At 41.6% G+C, this 24,450-nt stretch overlaps 1 protein-coding gene across 1 annotated transcript in view; it reads right to left on the bottom strand.

Annotated features, from left to right (window-relative positions):
- Nucleotides 1-10,640: 10,640 nt before the first annotated feature.
- Nucleotides 10,641-24,450, bottom strand: part of LOC125456817 (uncharacterized) — a 47,431-nt gene continuing 33,621 nt past the window's right edge. Inside the window, exons 9-13 of the mRNA XM_048540246.2 lie at nt 22,770-22,894; nt 20,304-20,582; nt 17,230-17,380; nt 15,299-15,398; nt 10,641-13,711 (exon numbers count right to left, since the gene is read on the bottom strand). Coding sequence (XP_048396203.2) covers nt 13,524-13,711; nt 15,299-15,398; nt 17,230-17,380; nt 20,304-20,582; nt 22,770-22,894 — 843 coding nt within the window. The 3' untranslated portion in view covers nt 10,641-13,523. The remainder of the gene's footprint in view (nt 13,712-15,298; nt 15,399-17,229; nt 17,381-20,303; nt 20,583-22,769; nt 22,895-24,450) is intronic.

Consider the following 24,450-nt stretch of genomic DNA (forward strand, 5'->3'; position numbering starts at 1 on the left):
TCGGAGGAGGTTCGCTCAATGAAGGCCTTACTTACGAGGAAAAGTGGACAGCTTGGCCTTATACTTATAGAGGAATGAGAGGAAATCGTGTTGAAACACACAAGTCCTGAGTGGATCTGATAGGGTGCATACTGGGAAGATATTTCCTCTTGCAGAGGAGACTAGAACAAGGGGACAATGTTTAAGAATAAAAGGTCTCCATTTTAAGACAGAAGGGAGGAGAATATTTTTCTCTTAGCAGGTTATCAGACTATGGAATCCTCTTAACCCAGAAGGCAGTAAAGACTGGGTCATCCAATGTATTTAGGACTGGATTGGTTATAATGGAGAAGGGAGTGAAGAATTATGGAAAGATGGGGACAGACTGAGAGGTAGATGGAATTTAAAAATCCAACCAAACTGGTCAAGATCTAATTGAAAAATGCAGCAGGTTTGAAGTGCAAAATGGCCTACTCCTCCTCCCAAGCCCCGTGTTTTTATGCGCTTATGAGACCTGATTGCAGCACATTTTACAAAAAAACCTATCCTGTCAAAATTTCTAGTCTCTCTTCCCACAATTCAAGTCAAGGGCCCATTACTGACTCCCACTCCAAGAGTTCTAAGAAGACCTGCATTCTATAGCTGTGGTTATATTTTGTAGTTTTGGTGTGCACAATAGCAGTTCCTTTCTTTTTCATGTCATCTATCTCTATTTCCATATTCATGTCCCAGTGTGATATTGGAGAGCCAGGGACTGAGTACATAGTCTTATACCCATTGATGGCCTGATGGAGCTGGGACATTCTGTCATGGTGAGAAACAATAGTTCAGTAAGGTGAAGTTAATAGGAGAGGTGATGGCCTAGTGGTATTATCGCTGGACTATTAATCCAGAGACTCAGATGGTGTTTTGGGGACCTGGGTTTGAATGCTGCTACAGCAGATGGTGGAATTTGAATTCAATAAAATATCTGGAATTAAGAATCTAACAATGGCTGTGAATCCATTGTCGATAGTCAGGAAAAACAGGCTGCCTGGCCGGGGAAACCCTCATCCCATGAATGAATTTTAAAAAATGACTGCCCTTCAACAATGATTTTACAAGTTGTATCCCTCACTAGGCTTTCCTATCAGCATGTGAGTATCTGAGCACCCAGCTCACCATCTTAAATAAGAGAAGACACAGTGTGAAGCTAGATGAACGCAGGAGGCCAAACAGCATCAGGGTAGCAGGAAAGTTTAACGTTTTGGGTCGAGACCCTTTTGAAGACCATTTCTGAAGAAGGGTCTCGATCCGAAACATCCAACTTTCCTGCTCCCCTGATGGTACTTGGCCTGCTGTGTTCATCCAGCTTCACACCGTGTTACCTCAGATTCTCCAGCATCAGCAGTTCCTACTATCTCTCACCATCTTAAATGTTCACTTTGTCCATTAGCAGTGTAGAATGGCAGCAGTGTATACAATCTACAAGGAACAACTTGCCAAGCCTTCTCCAATGGCATTGTCCAAGCTCCTATGTCCACTAGTTAGACGGACGAAGGAAGAAATACATGCTGACCACCACCAACCCAAACATTCCCTACTAAACCACACCACATCCTGGCTCAGATCAATGCCTCCATTCCTTCAGGGTCACTCAGTCAAAATCCTGGAACTCCCTCCCTAATAGAATTGTGGGTTCCTCTACGCCACATGGACTGCAGTTGTTCTTGACACTGGGGCAATTAGGTGCAGACAGTAAGTGCAGTACAGTGATGCTCAAAGAACTGTTGACTAACTTTCTGGTGAAGGTCAAACCAGGGAGCCCCATCAGATTTGTATAATACCATAAGCTGCAGGAACAAAAGTAGGCTATTTGGCCCATTGAATCATTTCTAGCATTCAATGAGAACATGGCTGCTCTGATAGTCGCAAAGTCTGCTTTCCCGCCTTTCCCTCATAGCCTTTGACTCTGTTTGTCTTGTGACATCTGTCCATGTCCAGGGACACTGAACATGATGGAATTCCCAAATCCCATCCCGGCTGGAATTAGTCAACTCATCCCAGACTGGGATCAACCACTGGGAACTTCTAGATCTCCATTGCGTGATTACCAGCCGATCACATTATACTCACAAACAAGGAAAAGGAAGGTCTGTCAACAATATTTTTTATAAAAAAAAATTCCTTTAACATTAAAGTAGAAAACACATCTGTTTAATGAGAGTTGTGACTGTGCTAAAAAAAACATGAAAAACATGCATTGAACCAAGAAGAAATAATATTTTTCACTGGAAATTTGAGCATGGGAGGACCTTATTTGTTTGACAATTATAGTATCGCAAATGAGAATGAATGCCTTACAACTGCATTTACATAGCACCCTGAACTTCCTGCAATGTCCAAACATCTAGAAATTGAGTATTGGGAAGGATTGAAAATGAAGATTTTGAGTGCATTCAAAGTAAGTGGAAGGTTTTCGGGACAGAATCCTGAAATGCATAAAATAAAACCAACGGGCAATGCTGTTGTTGTCCAGCATTCTGACCTCATCATTACTGACACTGAGCACCAGCTCTCAGCTGTCTCCTCCTATCTTGCCCTGGACCATGATCCCACCATTGAACACCAGGCCATTGTGTCCACAACAGTCACCAACTTCATTTCATCTGGTGATCTTTCCCCCCATTGCCTCCAAGCTGATAGACCCCCAAACCTGCACAGTTCACTTCTACCTTCTTTCCAAAATCCACCAACAGGTCCACCTACGCAGACCCTTTGTTTCTGCCTGATCCTGTCCACAGGACTCATCTCTTCCTGACTTGATGCAATTTTTGCTCCCCGATCCAATCTCTTCCCACTTATATATGCCATTCTTCTGACATGTTACATCAGTTCCAGAATTTCCAGTTCAAGGGCTCCAGTTGCCTCCTCTTTGCCATGGGCGTGTGGTCCCTTTATGTGCCCATCCCCCATGCAGACAGTCTCAGGCCTCTCCATTCCTTCCTGAAAATAAAAAGGCCTGAACCGTCTCCATCCTCCACTGCCTGGTCGAGTTTGTCGTCGCTCTGAACAATTTCTCTAAACCCCTCCACCTTCTTCCCTGACTAAGGATTCTCCAGCACCGTGTTTGAGGGGACCCACAGCCATGCCTGAACCGTTTCCCACTTTTCAGCTCTCACCCACTCTCCTTCCTCCCACAAGAGCAATAGAGTACCCCTTCTTGCCATTTACCATCCCACCAGCATCTATATCCAGAGGATGATTAACTGCCATATCCACCACCTCCAGCAGAATGCCACCACCACCAACAACATATTTTCCTCCTCTCTGTTGTCAGCCTTCCAGAGGCACCATTTCCTCTGGGACATTCTGGTCCACTCCTCCTAGACTTTAACTCCTCCCACAGTCTTCAGGTCACAGGGGGTGGCCCTGGGTACCCACAAGGGCCCCAGTTATGCCTGTCTCTTTGTGGGGTATGTGGAACATCCCTTGTTCCAGTCCTATTCCGGCCCCCACCCACAACTCTTTCACTGGTACATCGATAACATCATCGATGCTACTTCCCTCACTCGTCCGAAATTAGAAAAGTTTATCAGTTTTGTTTCCAATTTCCACCCCAATGGCACCTTTGTTCCCTTCCTTGGCATCTTTGTTTCCATTTCTGGGCCACTAATATCCATTTTAAACCCACCGACTCCCACAGCTACCTGGATCATACATCCTCGCACCATGCTTCCCGTAAAGATTCCGTTTCATTCTCCCAATTCCTCAGCCTCCGTTGCATATGTTCCGATGAGGCCAACTTCGACAAGGGAGTGTCTGAAATGCCCACCTTCTTCCACAATCAAGGATTCCCCATCTCTGTGATTGAGGGGACCCACAGCCATGTCCGTACTATTTCCCACTCTTCGGCTCTCACTCACTCTCCTTCCTCCCACAAGTGCGATAGGGTCCCTCTTGTTGCTACCTACCATCCCACCAGCATCCATATTCAGAAGATCATTAGCTGTCATATCCACCACCACCAGAAACGTATTCCCTTCCCCTCCCTTGTCAACCTTCCAGAGGCACTGTTCTCTCTGGCACATCCTGGTCTATTCCCCCTTCACTTTAGAACATAGAACTGTTTTGCACAATACAGGCCCTTTGGCCCACGATGTTGTGCCGAACCTTTACCCTAAACCTAAGGCCTATCTAACCTCCACCTCTACTTTATACTATCATCCATATGCCTATCTAATAGCCACTGAGATGCCCCTAATGAGGCCAACTCCATTACCCTCTCCAGCAATGCCTTCCACGCCCACTTTAACTCCTCTCCACAGCCCCACAACACTTTCCCCTGAAACCCACAGAAGATGCAACACCTGCCCATTTATGTCCAAGGCTCCAAATACATCTCCCAGGTGAAGCAGCGATTTACCCGCACTCCACTCAATCTGGCCTACTATTCACAATGTGGTCTCCTCTACATTCGGGAGACAAAACACAGACTGGGCAACACCTACACAGAACACCTGCGTTCTGCCCACAAAAAAGTCTCTGAGCTTCCAGTTGCCTGCCACTTCAACATGTCACCCTGTTCTGACGCCAACATCTCTGTCTCAGGCTAGCTGCAATGCTCCAGCATAGCTCAGCGCAAGCTGGAAGAACAGCACCTCACTTTCCACTTGGGAATTCTGTACCTTTCTGGACTCAACATCAAGTTCAACAATTTTAGGGTCTGCGAGCCCCCACACATTCAGCCTTGACATCACATGGGCTGCTCCCACAAACAATCCTTTGTTTGTGACAGCAGCCTATGTGATGACCCCTAATAATACCCCTTTTGCAGTTATTCATTCCACCAGACTGACCGTTACGCACTCTGTCTGTCCAAAGGTCTTTCTCTCTCTTTGGGCTCCATTTCCACCTATCATTTAGTGCTCCCCATTCCACCCACCCCACCTTTAACCTATATACAAATATTTTTCTCACTACTATCAGTTCCAAAGAAGAGTCAACGGATCCGAAATGTCAACTCTACTTTCTCTCCATGAATGCTCTCAGACTTGTTGAGCTTTTCCAGCAATTTCTGTTTTGATCCTGGAATGCATGACTGTGTTGGCTGAGAGTTTTGCTTTCTAAAGTGGAGTGGTGGGAGGGAGCCACATAGATGATGCAATGCTCAGAAGAACTTGGAAAGAAGAAGGAGTGAGAGAGATTGGTGCAGAAGGATGCTAGGTTTACTGCACTGGGACATGGACCACAAGTGATGGTGACAAACACAAACATGGAACTTGTGTCAGAGCTAGAGTAGGACACGGTGCAGTCAACAGAGATGTGGAGGTGAGGGATCTGAGTATGGTTGTGTTTGGGGACTCAACAGTTTCGGGTTGTTTCATATCAACAATTTAGTGTGGTGTTTGCTGTAGCTGCCACACAAAATAACACCAGTAGATGGAGCTGTAAGCAGCAGAAAGCGTGGGGCAAATATTAAGTGAGTGTTAAGAACGTTATGTGTCTGTTAGAAAAGTTTCTGACAAAGTATCACAGGATCGGAAGAGAGACTCACCAGAGATGCTGCCAGACCCACTGAGTTTTTCCAACAACTTCCATTTGTGTAGCTGCTGTTGCTGTTGCTAACAAAGCATTCATTTGTTTGCTGTGCAGTTTGAGTTCCATTTTTTCTCTAGCTGTTTTTAATATTCATATCCAAGGGACCCTCTCGTGGTGCAGCGCTAGAGTCCCCCCTACCCCTGGACTGAGAGACCCAGATTCAAGTCCCACCTGTTTCACAGGTATGTAATAACATCTCTGAACAAGTTGATCAGGAAACATAGGTTAAATATTTTAAAAATAATTTTTTTGCTTATTCATTGCAACTTAACTTCCCACCAATTTTAGTGTCACCTGATATGAGGAGCACTGCCTTACAAAGGAACTGAGAGGCAGCCAGGATTTATCTGGAGGTCTCCCTACTCAGAGGCATCCCCTCCTGACACCAGTAAAATGTCAACAGAGGCATTAAGGAAGGAACTATTAGTGTTTGTTAATAATCATTAATTGACCATACACTCTGGTCAATTTGTGCTCCCATTCCTGACATTCCAAATATTGGGATTCCCCTCAACGTCTAACAATTCACCAAGTGTTTTAATCCCGGCTGATAGTAACGCTGGACCAGTAGGATACCAGAATGAAGCCTGGCTTGTTAGACTGTATTTTTCATTTATTCAGATACTGAATGTTGGTGTTAGTGACTGAAATATATTCACACAAGGCTACAGATGTTCTTTCACAATCAGTTTATTTTTCTGAAGAAAGAAAATCAAACCAAGCTATACATGTAGATATGCTACAATTCAATAGATCTTAACACAAACATCAAAACAAATTTCCACTCTGTTTCCCCAAATCATCCATGATAGAGACTTCAGTACAGAGAAATTGTACTCCAATCTCAACTCTTGAAGTTTTTACTTCACTGACTCTTTCCAGTTTCTTTCCCTTGAATAATTTAGAAATAAATTTATGATTCCTTTCTGTGTTTGATGGCCTGAAGCATTTCCAAAGCAAAGAATTTGAGCATTTCTATCCAAAACACTCCATCTTACTTCTTCACGTAGGGAATTTGGGTATCACTGGCTAGGCTAGCATTTATTGCCCATCCTTTAGCTGCGATGGTGCTGGCAGTGGTCAGTTGGTTTTTGAACCCTTGCAGTCCATTTTGTATAGGTAGACCCACAGTGCCTTTAGGGGTGGTGTTTGCGGATTTTGAACCAGTAACATTGAAAGAACAGTGATATATTTCCAAGTCAGGATGGTAAGAGACTCTTTTGGCTTAAATGCCTAATAAACTGAAAAAAAAAGTCACTGTGGCGGTAACTGATTTCATTTTAACTGCAAAAATAAGCTCCTGCTGAAAAGATGCCAATTCCCTTTTGAAGTAAACTTTTACTGTGTTCTGAACTGAGTCAAAACAAAACTAATGGTTTTGTTCTGTTTGGTCAGAATATTACAAATTAGAAAGTATAAAGGTCTTATTCCACTAATAACATAGGGATTTGTCACGCGCTCAACTACAATGATATGTTTTCTTGAAAATGGTGCATTTAGGTCACAGTTCCAGGAGGAGTTTCTGACTATCAGAACATTAATCCAAATCCAAAAGTCCAATAGTATACATAGAATAGACCTTTCATCACACCTTCCCAAAAGAAAAACTTAAGGTTATTCCTGAGAGGCATTCTCATTTGCTATCAAAATGTTCTTTGTAACACCATTTCAATGGTACCTAAACAGGAATAACACTTATGCCCTAAATATTCACTAATTTTCATCATAACCAAATCCGACCGGAATCCATCTTGATCACAGCATTCGGTTGCATTTGTTTCTGTTCTGGAAAATCTGTCTGCTTTATTATTGCCATTCCTAGCCACATTAATGTTTCGTAAATAGCATCATCCAATGAAATACTTGTGAATTTTGTCACGGAATTGCCCCAAAGGATTATGGTGTACAAATATAACATTCTCCTCAGAGTTTTTGGTTATTTCTTGTTCCTTCATCCTTTAGGGGACGTGGGCATTAATGGTTGGTGCAGCATTTATTGCTAATACCTAATTGCCTTTAAGAAGGTGGTGGTGAGCTGCCCTCTTGAACCAATGCAATCTGTTTGCATGGATAAACCCACAGAGTTGTTAGATAGGGAATTCTAGCATTTTGACTTAATGACAAAGAAGGAACAGCAATATATTTCCAAGCCAGGATAATAAATGGCTTGGAGAGGAACTTTTAGGTGGTGATATTCCCATGTCCTTGTCATTCTCAATGATGGTGACTGTGGGTTTGGAAGGCACTGTCTAAGGAGCCTCAGTGAATTTCTGCAGTAGGTCTGCTAGATGCTCCAGTCTGTTGTTACTGAGTGCTAGTGGTGGAGCAAGTTGATGTTTATGAATGTGGTGCCAGTCAAGTGGATTGCTTTTATCCTGGATGGTGTCATGCCTCTCAAAGGTTGTTGGAGTTGCACCTACCCAGGCAAGCATGAGTAGTATTCCATCATACTCCTGGCCTGTGCCTTGGAGATGGTGGACAGAATTTCAAGGGGGTTCATGAGTTAAGTTTCTTACTGAAAGATTCATAGCTTCTGACCTTCTCTTGTGGGTACAGTATTTACGTCTAGTCCAATTCAATTTTCTGGTTAATGGTAATCCTGTGAATTTAAATATGAGGAACTCTGCTTTTTAAGAAGAGGACATACCTGGGCATTTTTCCACATTACCAGATAAATGCCAGTGTCATAGTATACTGGAACCAACTTGGTTTAGGCACAACGATGGTAGGAACTGCAGAAGCTGGAGAATCTGAGATAACAAGGTGTAGAGCTGGATGAACACAGCAGGCCAAGCAGCAACAGAGGAGCAGAAAAGCTGACGTTTCGGAAACATCAACCTTCCTGTTCCTCTGATGCTGCTTGGCCTGCTGTGTTCATCCAGCTCTACACCTTGTCATCTCTTGGTTTAGGCACAGCAAGGTTTGCAGTATAAGTCTTCAGTGCTGTTCCTGGAATATTTAAATGACTTGGCCTTTGCAGTAACTATTTCCTTTTGCTATTTCTTGAAATCACGTGGAGTGAATCAAACTGGGTAAAGACTGGCATCTGTAATTTTAGGACCTCTAGAGCAGGCCAAGATGGGTCACCCACCTCGCATTTCTGGCTTAAATCTGTGAACATACTTCAACTTTATCCTGCAAATTTTTGTGCAGTCAACACTTCTCTTTCTCCTTTGGATACTTTTGTTGACATTCACTTTATGAGAAAACTAATGGAAATAGCCTTAAATACCAGTTAAACAGGAATACATTAGCTGGTAGTTCCATCCAAGTATCAACATGAGTTCCAATGGTAGGTAACTCAGATATTAGAAAAACATCGGCTAAACCAAATTATATCATCAGCAACACCAATGAATGATTTACTTCATTGTCTTTCAGTATTTTTATGAATTTATCATCTTAATTCAAAGAATAAAAAAGTATCCGTTTTACATAAGACATTCTTTTTATCAAATTGAGGAAGAATTTTCTTGAGTGCCCAGAGTCATCACTCCCTTCCAAGTAAATACTATGAAATCATGTCCCTTTTTTACCACAGCCACAGTTTTAATATCTACGTGATATTCTTCTGAGAATATTTTAGGCATTTCTTTTACCATGGCAATCAGGCTCCTACTTAAATTCCAGCAATTACCTTTGGTATGCTCAGTCTTCCATAATCTTGATTTCCCTGTGGTCTGTAAATTTTCCGATTGTTTAGCTTCTTTGAAAAATAGACACCTTTCAGAAAACCTTCTTCATAGTCAAGAAAGAAACATTAGGCATTCTGTAAGCTCACCAGTATTTCATGGCCTACTTTAGCAATGGGAACCAAGAGACCCAAATATACATTGGCCCTTTAAAGTTAGAAAGCTTTAAAGTGACCAACACCAACTGTAACATTCACACCAATTGAAAATGTATTTCATTGTCTATAAAGAGCTTTGGGACATCCTGGAAAGCTGTGAAAGGCTCTGTATAAGAGCAACATTTTTTTGTGATGTGGAGATGTTGGACTGGGGTGGACAAAGCCAGAAGTCACATCAACACCGGGTTGTAGTCCAACAGGTTTATTTGAAAACACAAGCTTTCGGAGTGCTGCTCCTTCATCAGGTGAAGTGAGGAAGGAGCCGTGCTCCAAAAGCTTGTGATTTCAAACAAACCTGGTGGACTATAACCTGGTGTTGTGTGACTTCATTTTTTTTTCTATATATGACATCTTACTTGAACCTGGTTTAAGAGGAGGTGTCAGAATGTCATAGGGAAATAAACAAAGGCATTAAGGCCAAAGTGGTCAGCTCATTTATTAACCCATCCTGCTATCTTCAAGAACCATTCCCTGAATATTGATTTGTATAAAATCTATTGATTCCATGCTATAAATAATGTATTCTGATCACTTTCATACCATTGATTTGTTTTCTTCTATAGATTTACACTGACAATAAACCTGTATGTTTCAGCATCAGTGTAAGTTGCCTTAAAATAAACTTTGCCAAGAAAATTTCACATGAAAATTTTATATTTATTCTTGAATTTGTAACTCATGGAATCCATATTTTTTCTTGGAAAATGTTTCGAACATTGGTATTCCCTAAAAATTATAAGAGAGCTCTCCATGTCACCCTGGACACTACTAATCTCTCATCCAACAGCAACACAACAAAAACTTATTCTTTTATCTTCATTGTTGTGTGTGGGAAGTTCCAATGTGAAAATTGGCTACCAGGTTCACTCAATTTTAAAAAGTAACTGCACTTCAAAAAGTATAACTCCACTCCAGTAATAATTGGTCTCATGTAAGTTGACACATGAACTTTTGCCCCAGAATCGCTTGGTTTTAAATCCACCTTGTATTAATTTTGGGAGGGGAATTGGTGGGAACTCTCTACTGAGTCTTTTTACAAAACTCTTTTCTCATTTAAAACATCAAAAGTTCCAGTAGATAGCCCAGGCTATCTATTCAGAGATAGCAAGAACTGCAAATTCTAGAGTCAGACATAACACCGTGTGGAGCTGGAGGAACACAACGGGTCAGGCAGCATCAGAGGAGCTAGAAAGGGTTCCGACCCAAAACGTCAGCTTTCCTGCCCCTCTGATGCTGCCTGACCTGTTGCGTTCCTCCAGCTCCACATCGTATTATCCTATCGTATCTGTTGCCTGCTGATTCAGAACCACGGCCAGCGCCTGTTTCGGTCATGATTAGCAATTCGGTAGTTCCAAAGACCCAGTATGTATTTTAAACCCTAACAGCACAAAAAGCGGAGCACCACCAACACCCCCCGGAACCCCTCCCCTGCCCGAACATTTGGTCTCCAAAACATGACTTCTGCAGAAATGTATGCAGTACTTCATTCGCACATATTGTTCATATGAAGGGCAGTAAAGTCCAGAAACAAAAAATAATGGAAACATTCAAAAGGGAAAACAGCTTTGGTAAAAATGGGAGGAGAGTCAATTTCCGGTCTTTCACCAAGGCAACTTCTTTGTCCTTGGCCTGACAATGAGATCTTCAACTCTGACCAGCTGTCAAGCAGTCATCCTGACCGATCTCCCTTTTTACTTCTTGGCCTTGTTGTTATGACAATTCACTTGCGCATCCAAACACTTTTTAAATGTGGGGAGGGTGTGTGCCTTCACCACTTGCTCAAGGCAGTTAATTCCAGACCTCACCACCCATCAGTACAAAGCTCAGAAGAAGTCAAGGGATAGAACTGTACCTTTCAATTTGTCTTTTGCATCCTTCCAGGGTCGATAATTTCAGCCTGCAATCTCTCTGCTCGCATTTTATTAAGAGTCATTTGAAACACAGAAGGCAACCAGTCAGTCCAATCCATAGAGCAATTAGTTAATCCCACTCTCTTACTCAATCCCTATAGCCCTGCAGGTTGTTTACTTCAATTTCCCATACATTTCCCTGAGGAATTATTCAAGATTTCCGTTTGACCCATCCTCAAGTGTAATGAACTCCAGGTCATTCCTCCACCTTGCATCAAAAAACCTCTTCTTCTGCCTCTTTTGCCCAACATCACAAATCAATGTCCATTGGTCCTCATACCATCAAGTAATGGGAAGAGTTTTTTCCACATCTGTCTTATGTAAGCCTGTGTTATCTTGTACAACTCTATCAACTTATTGGTCAAAATGCTTTGCTGCAAGAGTGACACTTTTTCGAACTTAATGTAATTAAAGTCTAACATCCTTGGATCAAAATTGTTGACCCATCCTGATTTGGGACAATATTGGAACAATACTGCTGTGCCTTCACTGTCATTGGATCAAAAGTCTGGAATTCCCTTCCAAACAGCACTGTGGGCTTACCTCTGCAAATGCATTTGTAATGGTTCAAGAAGGGAGCTCACCACCAACTTCTCTAGGGCAATTAGAGATGGGCAATAATTAATGGACCAATACTGTGGGAGTTTCCAAGGCTGATCATTACCAATCTCTTTATAGCAAGTAGGAGTGGGCAATAAATAAGGGTCGAGCCAGTGATGCCCACATCCCAATAACAAATAACAAAATCATCTCTGCTTCAAAACCTTCATATAATTTTGAGGTGGCTTTTTGGTGCAGTTTTCAGTTTTGCACATACTTTTCCCTTGTTCATTCTTTTAAACAACAACTTTTCCACATTTTGACATTCACACATCTTTTGTTCCTTCACTTGTCCCATGACCAGGCACCCAGCTCTCATTATCATTAACACTTTTAAGCTTTAATCTCTTCAGCAATCCTATCACAGACTTTCCCTTACAATCATTTCCCTACCTCCTCTCTCAGAGTTATCAAAGCTAGTGGCTCACATTCTGGAAGAAGCCATCGGAGATGAAAATTGATCAGGGGCTTAAGTTTCAAAAGTTGGGACCAATAATGAGTAAGACACCAATTAGAGAAAATTGGTAATTTGACCACACTAAATTTATATAATTCAATCGTGTTCAAGTTACTGTAAACGAAGACACAAAGTGTGCTGACACAAAATATTATGCCCTTTCCCTTTCAAAGTACAAAACCTACTGGAGTTAGCATTTCCTTTTTTTTTTGAAAAAAAACCATTTCCAGTCAGGTTGCAAGTATACAGACTGTAGCCTGAAGTTGCTGGAAATACAGAAACAGCTTTGGGGAAGCACAACTGTTCTGCCATTTTAGCAAAGGAAAATCCAAACCAAACCTCTCATGCTTTCCTGCTTTTGAATTGGATTGGCTTAGGATGATTAGTCAATTGGGATTCTTACACTCACCAGTTGTCAGTTGCATCTAGGTGCTTTGAATCTCCACAGTCACGAGCTACAGTCCCAAAATATCTCCCAGCCGCAAGAAATTAATGCCAGAGTTAAAATAATTCATCTGTTCCCTGGATTATTGGATTATTATCACAGGCAAATATCTCAAAGGTTCCATTGTTCACATGCAGAGTCAGCTGCCTACATTAGGCCATAAGGCAGAGGAGCAGAAGCAGGCCATTCAGCCCATCAGGTCTGCTCTGTCATTCAATCAGATCATGATTGATCTGTTAATCTCAATCCCATTGGCCTGCCTTTTCTCCGTAACTCCTGATTACCTCACTGATTAAAAACCGTTCCAACTCAGCCTTGAATGTATTTAATTACATTGTGCAGTCTGCATTCCTGCTTCCTTGACTTACGACATATCATTTACCATGTCCCAGAATGCTTTCTTTGGCCACTGGGAGGATCAATTCCCCATAATTCCATGTGGTTTGGCAATCCTACCTTTCAATTTTCCAACTTTCTCCATTCGTAAGAAAACATAATATCGACCTGAAAAGCTAGCACCTGTCTCTCTCCCTATACATGCTGCCTGTCTTCTGAGTATTCCCAGCAATTTTTGCTTTTATTTCAGACTTCCAGCATCCATAGTATTGCACATTTTACATTAATGCGAGTTCATAATTTCTTTCATTTTGGTTTCATTGCCATTTGGACCGATTTATGCTTGTTTCCAGTGTTCAGTTGGTGCTACACATGTTTCCAAGACTTCAGAGTAACAGGGTTCACCAATGACTGTCTCTTGAAAATATTCTTTGTCTTGAACGAGAAACTGGAGCCAGACAGGCGTCGATACACATACCGCAGGAGGCCAATCAGAAGAATTACCAGCAGTATCACCCCCACCGTTATGAGAATCACTGTAAGCATGCTTGGCTCTGACACAAAATAGAGAACACATTTTATACACAGGCATATGGTTGCACGACAGGGATATCTCACACCTGGTCTTAAATGTGTAACAGTTTGTGCTGTCAGAAGGATCCTGTTTATCCCATACTCCCCAGAGCTTTTCATGAGCCACATGGCCCTGCCTTCTCCATGTCAAGTATTTATTTATTTATTTAACCACCTATCTTTCAAGAGCTGTTATGGTTCTGCCTGCTTTATAGATTCTCGTAAGACACTTGAACTCCCTGTAAACTTGTCTGTTAACAAGAGTCTTCTGCTAACCTTTAATACTTTATTCTTTTGCCAATATGTTTTGATAGATGGTGTTTTGGCATTCAAGATGACACGGAAACCTGGCTACTCTTTGCTAGCTCTCCACAGCAGATCTTATTTCCTACTTTCTTACAATTGTTCTGCTCTTTTAAACCTCAATTCTAAATCTATTAAAATTACTCACAGGGATCTCTCAAATCTACTTCTGGATGAATTCCTCAAATTTCAAATCTAATGTTGATCTTGCTTTTAATTCACTTCTTTGCAGCCGTAACTTCGTATTCGTCACTCTGTTCAATCACACTGTGACCTTTGTACAGTATTAATCTGCCTGTATTGAATGTAAAACAAAACTTTTCACTGCACTTAGGTACATGACACAATAATAAATCAAATCAGTCTGGAGGTACTGACTACTGAAAATGTTCTTTTCCCTAAAGACCCTTTAAAGAACTTTTGTTCTCTCTATTCATTGTCCTCATTCTCTGAATGACATGACTTTTTGAGGTCAGGAAATGAGGCTTTCTTATAGATATCTTTAATCAACCTGTTCAGAAATATCTCTGGAGCTGGTGATTCCTGAACTTCGGACTTCTGGCTCAGAGGTATGGACACTACTTCTGCAATACAAGGGTCCCAAAACATCACCCCAACATGGGATCTGAAACCACGATAGTGATATTAAGGAGTTTGTCTTGCATGCTGGGTTGATTTTAACCCTCACAATTAGCAATAATAGGCTGTAAGACACTTTGAGGTGCACTGAGATTGTTAAAGGTGCTGTATAATCCCAAGCCTCTCCTATTTTATTAATCTCCCTCTGACATAATACAATATGGCATGACAATTAAGGCATGGGGCAAATAGTTCTGAAGCACAATGCAGAAATAAATAAGAAATAAATAAAATGAATTCTTCCCCCTCTTTCAAATCTTTCTCTCTACTCTTAGTTGTTACAAGGTGTACAGATCTATAGAAGCAAATATGTTTTTAACATTCAAGACTGCATAATGCATTGATCGTTAACGCCTTAAGGTTAATCATGATGTGATCCTCAACAGATAACCACACATCTTCATTGGCTGGTGATGACAAGCAAAGTGCTTCTTTGAACCTGTAATTCAAACGCCAAGTGCATTGTGCTATAAACTGCAAGGACTGGCTATGTTTATCTAACTCAGCAAAGACTGGGATTTATTGCCACATATCACATTTGATGGCATATTTATGCAATCAACAAGCATGGAACCTAGGATCTATTTAGTCAATTTAATAAACTACGGTTACAGCAGAGGCTTCACCTTTTTTATCTTTCGTCTCGATTCTCAAGACAGTGATTGGCCCAATCTCAATGGAGTTTTCCTTGAACGTCTCTGAATTTCCCATATTGATTCTTTCCAGCTGTTGGAATGAAAGAATATGCTGTGATACAAAGTAACAGGCTTACATCTTAGATTGATTGCTTGTGTTGGCTACATTGGATTCAGTGAAATGTTTCATCCCATTTGAACAAATAAATCTGGAGATACTTAGCAAGCCAGGCTGTGTCAGAAAGGGCTTGATGCTGAAAGGATGTCTCCCCTTGTGGGAGAGAAGGGAACTGGAAAACAGTTTCGAAGTAAAATAGTTCCCATTTAATAACATAAGGACTAGGAGCAGGAGTTGGCAATTCAGCTCCTTGAACCTTCTCTGCCATTTAATATGAGTATGGCTGATCTCATCTTATACTCAACTCTACTTTCCCCTCTGCTATTCCTAACCTTTCAACCCACTACTCATTAAAAATCTATCATATCCTCAAGTTTCCTCAGTGTCCCAGCATCCACCACACTGAATTGTCCAGATAAACACACTTCCAGAGAAGTAATTTCTCCTTCTGTTCTGAGAAAGGGTCATTGGAACTGAAATGTTAATTCTGATTTCCCTCCACAGATGCTGCCAGACCTGTTGAGATTTTCCAGCGATTTCTGTTTTAATTTCTCCTTGTCTCTGTTTTAAATCTGCTACCTCTTATCCTAAAACTATAACCTCTGATTCTATATGTGCCCCACATGAGGAAACAACTTTTCTATGTGTACTTTGTCAATGCCCTCAATCTCAGTTTAACCTCACTCTCATCCTTCTAAACGCCAAAGTGTATGAGCCTAACCTGTCCAATCTCTCTTCATAAGACAAACACCTTATCTCTGGAATCAATCTAGTGAATCTCCTCTGAATTGCGTCCAATGGAATTATATCCCTCCTCAAGTAAGGGGAAAAAAATTATACATAATACTCCAGATGCAATCTCATTATTGTCACTGTTGCAAGTCTGGCAACATCTGTGGAGAGAAAGCAGAGTTAACATTTAGCATCCAGTGATCTTTGTTCAGATGAATCTTGTATGTTTCAATATAGTCACCTTTCATTCTTCTATGCTTCAATGCACATGAGTAAAGGGACACCATTGAATAAACAGTCATTCAGACATTTTACCATTTACACGACCTGCCAAAGTAGGACTTCCTGGGAAATTTAATAATTCTTTCAACATAAGAAAAAACATCAAGCATGTAAACAGCCACTTGATGTGGCTCTGGGCCCCACAGAGCAACCACATTAATCTTTAACCCTGGTCTGAATTCATACAGTGATGCAATTTACCGCAGCATCCCAACAGGAAGTGAAACCAAAAAGAATCATCCAAAGAATTTATAGATTTAATTTGAATAAGGGAAGTGACAAACACAGGAGCAATGCTCCCAAATCAAAATACATTCATTGTAGTAGGACTTGATGCAGGAAGGCAAATTAGACAGTAATAAATTGGCAATCCAACTTAAAACACGATTCTCATATCTGTTAAAGTTAACAGCCCAAAACCGAGTTCCCTTGCAGGCTGACCCTATTCCATCAGTGAAAGGGAGCTGTCAGCATTTCCAGAATTAGACCTTCACAATGATCGCTCTCATTTGAGAAGAAATATGAAGAAAAATTATGAGATAGAAATGGATTAAGGTTATACTTTGTGACTATTTTTCTGGTTTAAGGGTTTAGCAGTATATTAATCTATTAACCTGTCAAGAGTTTTGACAGAAATTAACAAGCCGAGGTATTCGCAGAATGATGCATACAGAAGGACAAGGCCACTTGACCTATTGTTTCTATCATAGAAGCTAATTGGAACACAATTCTAATGTTACATATGGAAACAAGCCCCTCGCTCAGTAATGACAATGTGCTTTTCACTCACATGATTGGTACAGGCGCATTGGTTCTCAGCACAAATTTGCAATTCGCACTTCAAATAGGTGGAGTTCTTTTCAACAGATGCTTCTACGGAGAGCAGCACCACTGGGGAATTTCCATTCTGATAAATTGAGACGCCATTTGATTTTGAACACCTAATGAGAGGAAAGAAGACTGATCTATTGTTTAAAACTTTAAGCATCCTTTACTCTATAACATGTTTATCCTTCCTTTCCTGAAGGATCTGATTAGTGTCCCAGGAACACTGGGAGCTAATCAATCCATGGCCAAGTCTTTAGCTGTGTGCCCACATCTGGTCCGTGAGCTGTTCAACTTTGATGTGCATCTCAGCCAAGCCTTATCTTGTTCTTCAAGGTGTCAGTCTTAGTTTGGTTGGATTCTTGCCTCTGAGTCAGAGAGTTATGAACTCAAGCTGATCAGACGCCTCAGCTCATAATCCAGGCTGATTATTCAGTGCAGTTTGGTGGGAGTGCTACACTGTTTCAGGAGCTATTTTTTGGATGATCCCTCAACCTTAATGATTAAAACAGGCTATACCAACAAATAAAACAGATTGTCTAGTCATTATCGCATTCTGATGAAAGCCTGCTGATCTAATGCTCCCATGCCAGCCGCATGATTCCAGAATGTTTAATTTTTATAACCAAATCACTGTGAGTCCTTTCAATTCACTAATTGGACATTGCTTTTGTTCCCAATTACAGCAATAACTAGACCTCAAAAAGTTCTCAAATTAGCTGTGATGCATCTTTCAGTATCTCAAAGTGATGAATGAAGTATGTAAGTCATTTCATTGTTGATCCAATTTATATATTTTTATATTTTAATACTTGGGCCAGTTTAGCACATCAGACATGCTACTTAGATTCAAGCTTCTGTTGAACTGTGAGAATAAACATGATCCTTTGACTGCCTCAGTGGTCAAAAAGCAAAAATGAGGTGTGTAGCCACACTTGGAATTAGATCCCAGCATTTGGAGGAATAGACAACTGAAATAGGTAGCTGGGAGCAGAGGGAGATGAAAAATGTCTATATAGCATTGTTAGTGGTGCTTATTAAGTTAAGTACTATTTGTAGAAGGCACTAAACTATGAATAAACCATGCTGTTAGGAAACAGTATGGAGTCAAATGCTACTAAATGCCACGTAAGTTGAATCACAGAACATAGAATCATAGAATCCTTATAGTGTGGAAACAGGCCATTTGGCTCATCAAGTCCACACCAACCTTCTGAACAGCATCCCACCCAGACCAAACCCGCGCCCCCCCACCCCCACCATCCGGTCCTTGTAACCCTGCATTTCCCATGGCTAATCCACCTAACCTATACATCCCTGGATATTACAGGCAGTTTAGCATAGCCGATCAACTAACCTGCATATCTTTGGACTGTGGGAGGAAACCGGAGCATGCAGAGGAAACCCACGCAGTCACAGGAAGGATGTGCAATCTCCGCACAGACAGTCAGTCGAGTTCGGAGCTGAACCCTGCGCTGTGATGCAGCAGCACTAACACATGAAAACTTTCCTTGAAATAAAGTCAGGCAGCTGTACCCTGACAATGATGAAAGTCTTGAAAATGTGGGTAATGTAATGACTTGGAATGGGATGGCAATGTAGATGCTGCCTCTTCATAGCCTGTTGTTGATCTGCAATGATTGTTTCCAACCCTTGATCAAAAATTTAGCTCCTGTGTGGCATCCTCTCCTCACACACTTGCAAACGGCCCAAATGGAAAGAATGTAGAAGCATGCACAGACATTGTTCTTTGGCTGTTAGTGCCCTACATGTCAAAAAGCTCCATAAACAACATGAGTACTAAGTTCAGAAAATCTCGTATGCTATCAAAATAATTCCAGAACTGGTTACCATCTCCACACCCAGAACAATCTTTAAGCCAACTCGAACATATGATTAAATTCTACCCCATAAAGAGAAGGGTTCTGAGAAAGGGTCACCGGACCCGAAACATCTATTCTTTCCTTCACAGATGCTGCCAGACCTGCTGGGCTTTTCCAGCAACTTTGCTTATGTTTCCATAAAGAGAAGGATGGAAATGTATCAATGTAGCCCTATTCCTTACACACTTCAGGTTTTCAGCAAAGTGCTAAATGATTTAATGATATGAACTCCAGTGTCTGGAATAGAGAAATAGTGTGTTGATTTGTAATTTTGATATAATTTTAATCAAATATTACATTTCCTCTAAAGTCCTGTCCATCATTTCCCTGTTACCTGCAGAATTTACCTGTTCTTACGCTATGATTGTGATATGTTTGCATGATTTTAACCTGATTACATAGCTCATGAAACTTTTAACATTATTCAATTTTTTCATTGAATTGTTGGATGTGGCCATAGCTAGCTGCGCCAGCATTTCTTGCCGATCCCTAGTTGCTCTTGATAAGGTAGTGGTAACCTGCCCTCTTGAAACAATGCAGTCTTCCAGCTGAGGTTGACCCACAGCGCCACTAGGGAGGAAATTCCAGGATTTTGACCCAGCGACAGTAAAGAAACGGCAATACATTTCCAAGTCAGGATGGTGAGTGGCTTGGAGGGGAACTTCAAGGTGGTGGTGTTCCCATGTATCTGTTGCCCTTGTCCTTCTAGATGGAAGTGGTTGTGGGTTTGGAAGATGCTGTCTGAGGATCTTTGGTGAATTTCTGCAGTGCATCTTGGAGAAAGTATACACTGCTGATACTGAGTGTTAGTAGTGGAGGAAGTGGGTCTTTGTGGATGTAGGGCCAATCAGGTGGGTTACTTTCTCCTCAATGGTATCAAGCTTTATGAGTGTTTTTGGAGCTGCTCTCATCCAGTCAAGTGGGAAGTATTCTATCACCTCCTGACTTGTGCCTTGTAGATGGTGGATAGGCTCTGGGGAGCCAGGACGTGAGATACCTGCCACAGTATTCCTACCTTCTGACCAGTTCTTTTAGCCACTCTGTTTGTGGTTGCATTTTAAGTGACATTAATTCAGTCTTCAGGCTACAAAAATATTTCTTTTATCAAATGCCATTCTTACCAATAATTGACTCAAGTTCAAATCTCTTTTCTTACCCATTTTCAATCAGTTGGTCCCCTTCAGGTTCATGTGTTAATGACTCAGCATGGCAGCTCTTTATAAAGAGTCGTGGTTTCCTGGCCAGACCTGACTCAATGCTCACAGTTACATTCAGACTTTCATTTTCGTGAACAGTAAAGGACCTCCGTTGCTGGATCATGGTCATATTCAAACTTTTGTTTTTTCCAACAGCAAAGGACTGTTCATTATTCAGACACGCATAGTCAACCAGGAAGGATCCTCTGATTCCATCTGTGCCGTCAATTATTTTGTACCTGCAGGTTGTTGACGATAAATTGCTGTGTATAACACTGAACTGTTCAGTAACATGCAGCAACATGCGTGAATGGATCAGTCAACATTTGGTACTGGTAATATTACAAAAACAATGTGGATTTATATAGTCCCATTAATGCAGCAAAATGCCTGAAGTCACTCAGCCGAATTACCTCAAACAAAATTTGACATTGTACTATATTAGGAGATGTTCGGACTTTTGACCAGAAGTTTAGTCTAAGAGGTTTTAAGCAACATCATAAAGGCAAAGTGAGAGGCATAGAGGAAAGGGAATCAGGGAGGGAATTCCAGAATTTAGGACCCAGGATACTGAAGGTACAGCTGTCAATATAGGAGCGGTTAAAACTGTGAATGGATAAACTTCCAGCAGCAGAGGAGCAGGGAGATTGCAGAGGGTTGTCAGGCTGGAGGTAACATCAGAGAGTAAAGAGGAACAAAGCCATTGAAGAGATTGACAACAAGGATGATAATTTTAAAATGTAGTTATTGAAGCACTGAGAGCCAACATGTGTCAGCAAGCACAAGTGTGATAAATGAACTGGACATGGCCTGAATTAGGTTACAGGCAGCAGAGCTGTCAGTCTCCTTTGTTTTTAAACTGAAGAAGATTAATGCTGAACTGAAGAAGAGTCACTGGACTCAAAACATTAAATCTGTTTCCTCTCCACAGCTGCTGCCAAATTTGCTGAGTTTCTCCAGCAATGTCTACTTTTAACTTTAAATTCAAAAGCTTAATTGCGAGAATATCTCACTGACAGTTGTTGCCATATAAACAAAGAACAAAGAAAATTACAGCACAGGAACAGGCCCTTCGGTCCTCCAAGCCTGCGCCGATCCAGATCCTCTATCTAAGCCTGTCGCCTATTTTCCAAGGATCTGCATCCCTCTGCTCCCTGCCCATTCATGTATCTGTCTAGACACATCTTAAATGACGCTGACATGCCCGCCTCTACCACCTCCGCTGACAACGTGTCCCAGGCACCACCACGCTCTGCGTAAAGAACTTTCCATGTATATCTCCCTTAAACTTTTCGCCTCTCACCTTGAACTCATGACCCCTAGTAATCGAGTCCCCCATTCAGGGAAAAAGCTTCTTGCTCTCCACACTGTCTATACCTCTCATGATTTTGCAGACCTCAATTAGGTCCCCTCTCAACTTTCATCTTTCTAATGTAAATAATCCTAATCTTCTCAACCTCTCTTCATAGCTAACACCCTCCATACCAGGCAACATTCTGGTGAACCTCCTCTGCACCCTCTCCAAAGCATCCACATCCTTTTGGTAATGTAGCGACCAGAACTGGACGCAATATTCCAAATGTGGTCGAACCAAAGTCCTATACAGCTGTAACATGACCTGCCAACTCCTGTACTCAATACCCCATCCGATGAGTGAAAGCATGCTGTGTGCTTTCTTGACCGCCCTATCGACCTGCATAACCACGTCCAGGGTAGAAAGAACCTGAACACCCAGATCACTCTGTGCATCAGTTTTCCCCAGGACTTTTCCATTTGCTGCATGGTCCCCAGGGCTTTTCCATTTGCCATACAGTTCTCTCTTGAATTGGATTTCCCAAAATGCATCACTTTGCATTTGCCTGGATTGACCTCCATCTGCCATTTCTTTGCCCAACTCTCCAATCTATCTATATTCTCTGCATTCTGTGACCAGTCCCCTTCACTATCCGCTACTCCACCAATCTTAGTGACATCTGCAAACCTGCTAATCAGACCATCTATACCTTCCTTAAGATCATTTATGTACATCACACACAACAGTGGTTCCAACACAGATCCCTGTTGAACACCACTGGTCACAGTTCTCCATTTTGAGAAACTCCTTTCCACTACAATTCTCTGTCTCCTGTTGGCCAGCCAGTTCTCTATCCATCTAGCTCGTACACCCTGGATCCCATGCAACTTCACTTTCTCCAACAGAACCTTGTCAACCTTATCAACTGGCCAACAAGTAAACACGAGGAGCCTGGACGTCACTACTATCACCAAACCCCACTCCACACCAGCTCCATCCACAAAAGAAAACCTAGAACTCTTCATCCATACGATGCTGAGTGTATACTTGCTGCTTCTTCTCTAATAGATTCGAGATTCCTCTTTTTTTTTACTTTATTTGCTTACACTGTAACTTCAAGGTCTATACTTACATAATCTGATCTTCAGAGGAAGCTGAGAATTGACAGACTGTGATATTGGGTCCTTCCAGGTAAAGGTGCAAAATATCTTCATTTTTCCAATCCAGCCACAAATCACTGATGACACTGTTGATGCCCTGCAACATAGTAACATAATGGAAAAAGTATTGACTATTTTTTGTTATTCCTGTTAACTGAAAATATATCCCCTTACAGCAGTAGGTTTGTGTGATTGTTTCAGCATTTGCGATTCATTGACAATTAAAAAATGAGGAAGGCTTGTTGGGACTATTACATCGAGAGTTGCATTTCTGCTCCATCTTTTATGAGGTCAGGATATCTCCAAGCACCTAAAAGACAATTAAGTATTTTGAAGTTTAGGAACTGGTGTCACACAAAAAAAAATCCAATTCATGTACAGAGATAGCAGGAACTGTAGATGTTAGAGAATCTTAGATAACAAGGTGTAGAGCTGAATAAACACAGCAGGCCAAGCAGCATCAGAGCAGCAGGAAAGCTGACGTTTCGGGCCTAGACCCTTCTTCAGAAATGTCAGCCTTCCTGCTCCTCTGATGCTGCTTGGCCCGCTGTGTTTATATAGCTCTACACCAATTCATGCACAGTAAGCTCTCACAAAATATTTTCTTATAAACACTTGAATCTTCTTCACTCTTTGCAAACATATTGTGTTGGAGTAACTCAGCAGGTCTGACAGCATCAATGGAGAGAGAAATAGAATTAATGTTTCAACTCCAACATGACTTTCCCTCAGAATTGAGATTCTGCTGCTGAATTTCTCTAGCATTCTCTCTGTTAGTTTCAGAGTTCAAGCTTCCATAGTATTTTGTTTTATTCCTGGAGTTTTAACTGTCATGGGAAATGAACACTAGTGCAAAATCCTTGCTCTACTTCAATGTAGTGTCATGGAATTGTTTCCATCTGCCTTATGAGCAACTAGAATCTTCGGTTAGCGTCATATGCCTGGAATCCCTGACAGTGTAGCATTATCACAGTATGGGAGGTCCTGCTTAGATTTTTACCCATGTCTGTGCTGGAGAACATAGACCTACAACTTCTGGCCCCAATTTTTGATCCTGGGTCAAGTGCTCAGAGGCAAAAGAGCCCCCCACCCCACACTCTGTGAACTCAACTCATAAAACTGGCTCAGAGATAGTAGGAACTGCAGACGCTGGAGAATCTGCAATAACAAGGTGTAGAGCTGGATGAACACAGCAGGCCAAGCAGCATCAGAGAAGCAGGAATGCTGACATTTCAGGCCTAGGCACCACGATCCAGGAAAGGGTGGTGTTGTTGCTCCATTAATTAAGGATGATGCTGATGCTATCGTGGGAGATCAAGATGTAGAATCAGTTTAAGTAGAGGCATGAAATAACAATGGGAAAATGTCCATTGTGGGAGTATTTAATTTTCCCCCACACCCTTCTGCAGAAAATCTAGGCCTGAAACTTCAGCCTTCCTGCTCCTCTGATGCTGCTTGGCTTGCTGTGTTCATCCACCTCATTATCTTAAAACTGGCCTTCCACATTCCTCAGCCTCAGTCCAGGAAGAGGAGGTTGGATTGGAAGTTGGATCAGGTGATGCAGGAAGAGCTGAGGAGTTGGTAAGCGCCGGAGCAGGCCGGACGGAAAGCCTGCCTTGGGGCTCCAGCCATTTTCTCCAAACAATGCAACTA

The sequence above is a fragment of the Stegostoma tigrinum genome, chromosome 12, assembly GCF_030684315.1.
Source record: "Stegostoma tigrinum isolate sSteTig4 chromosome 12, sSteTig4.hap1, whole genome shotgun sequence".
NCBI lineage: Eukaryota > Metazoa > Chordata > Chondrichthyes > Orectolobiformes > Stegostomatidae > Stegostoma > Stegostoma tigrinum.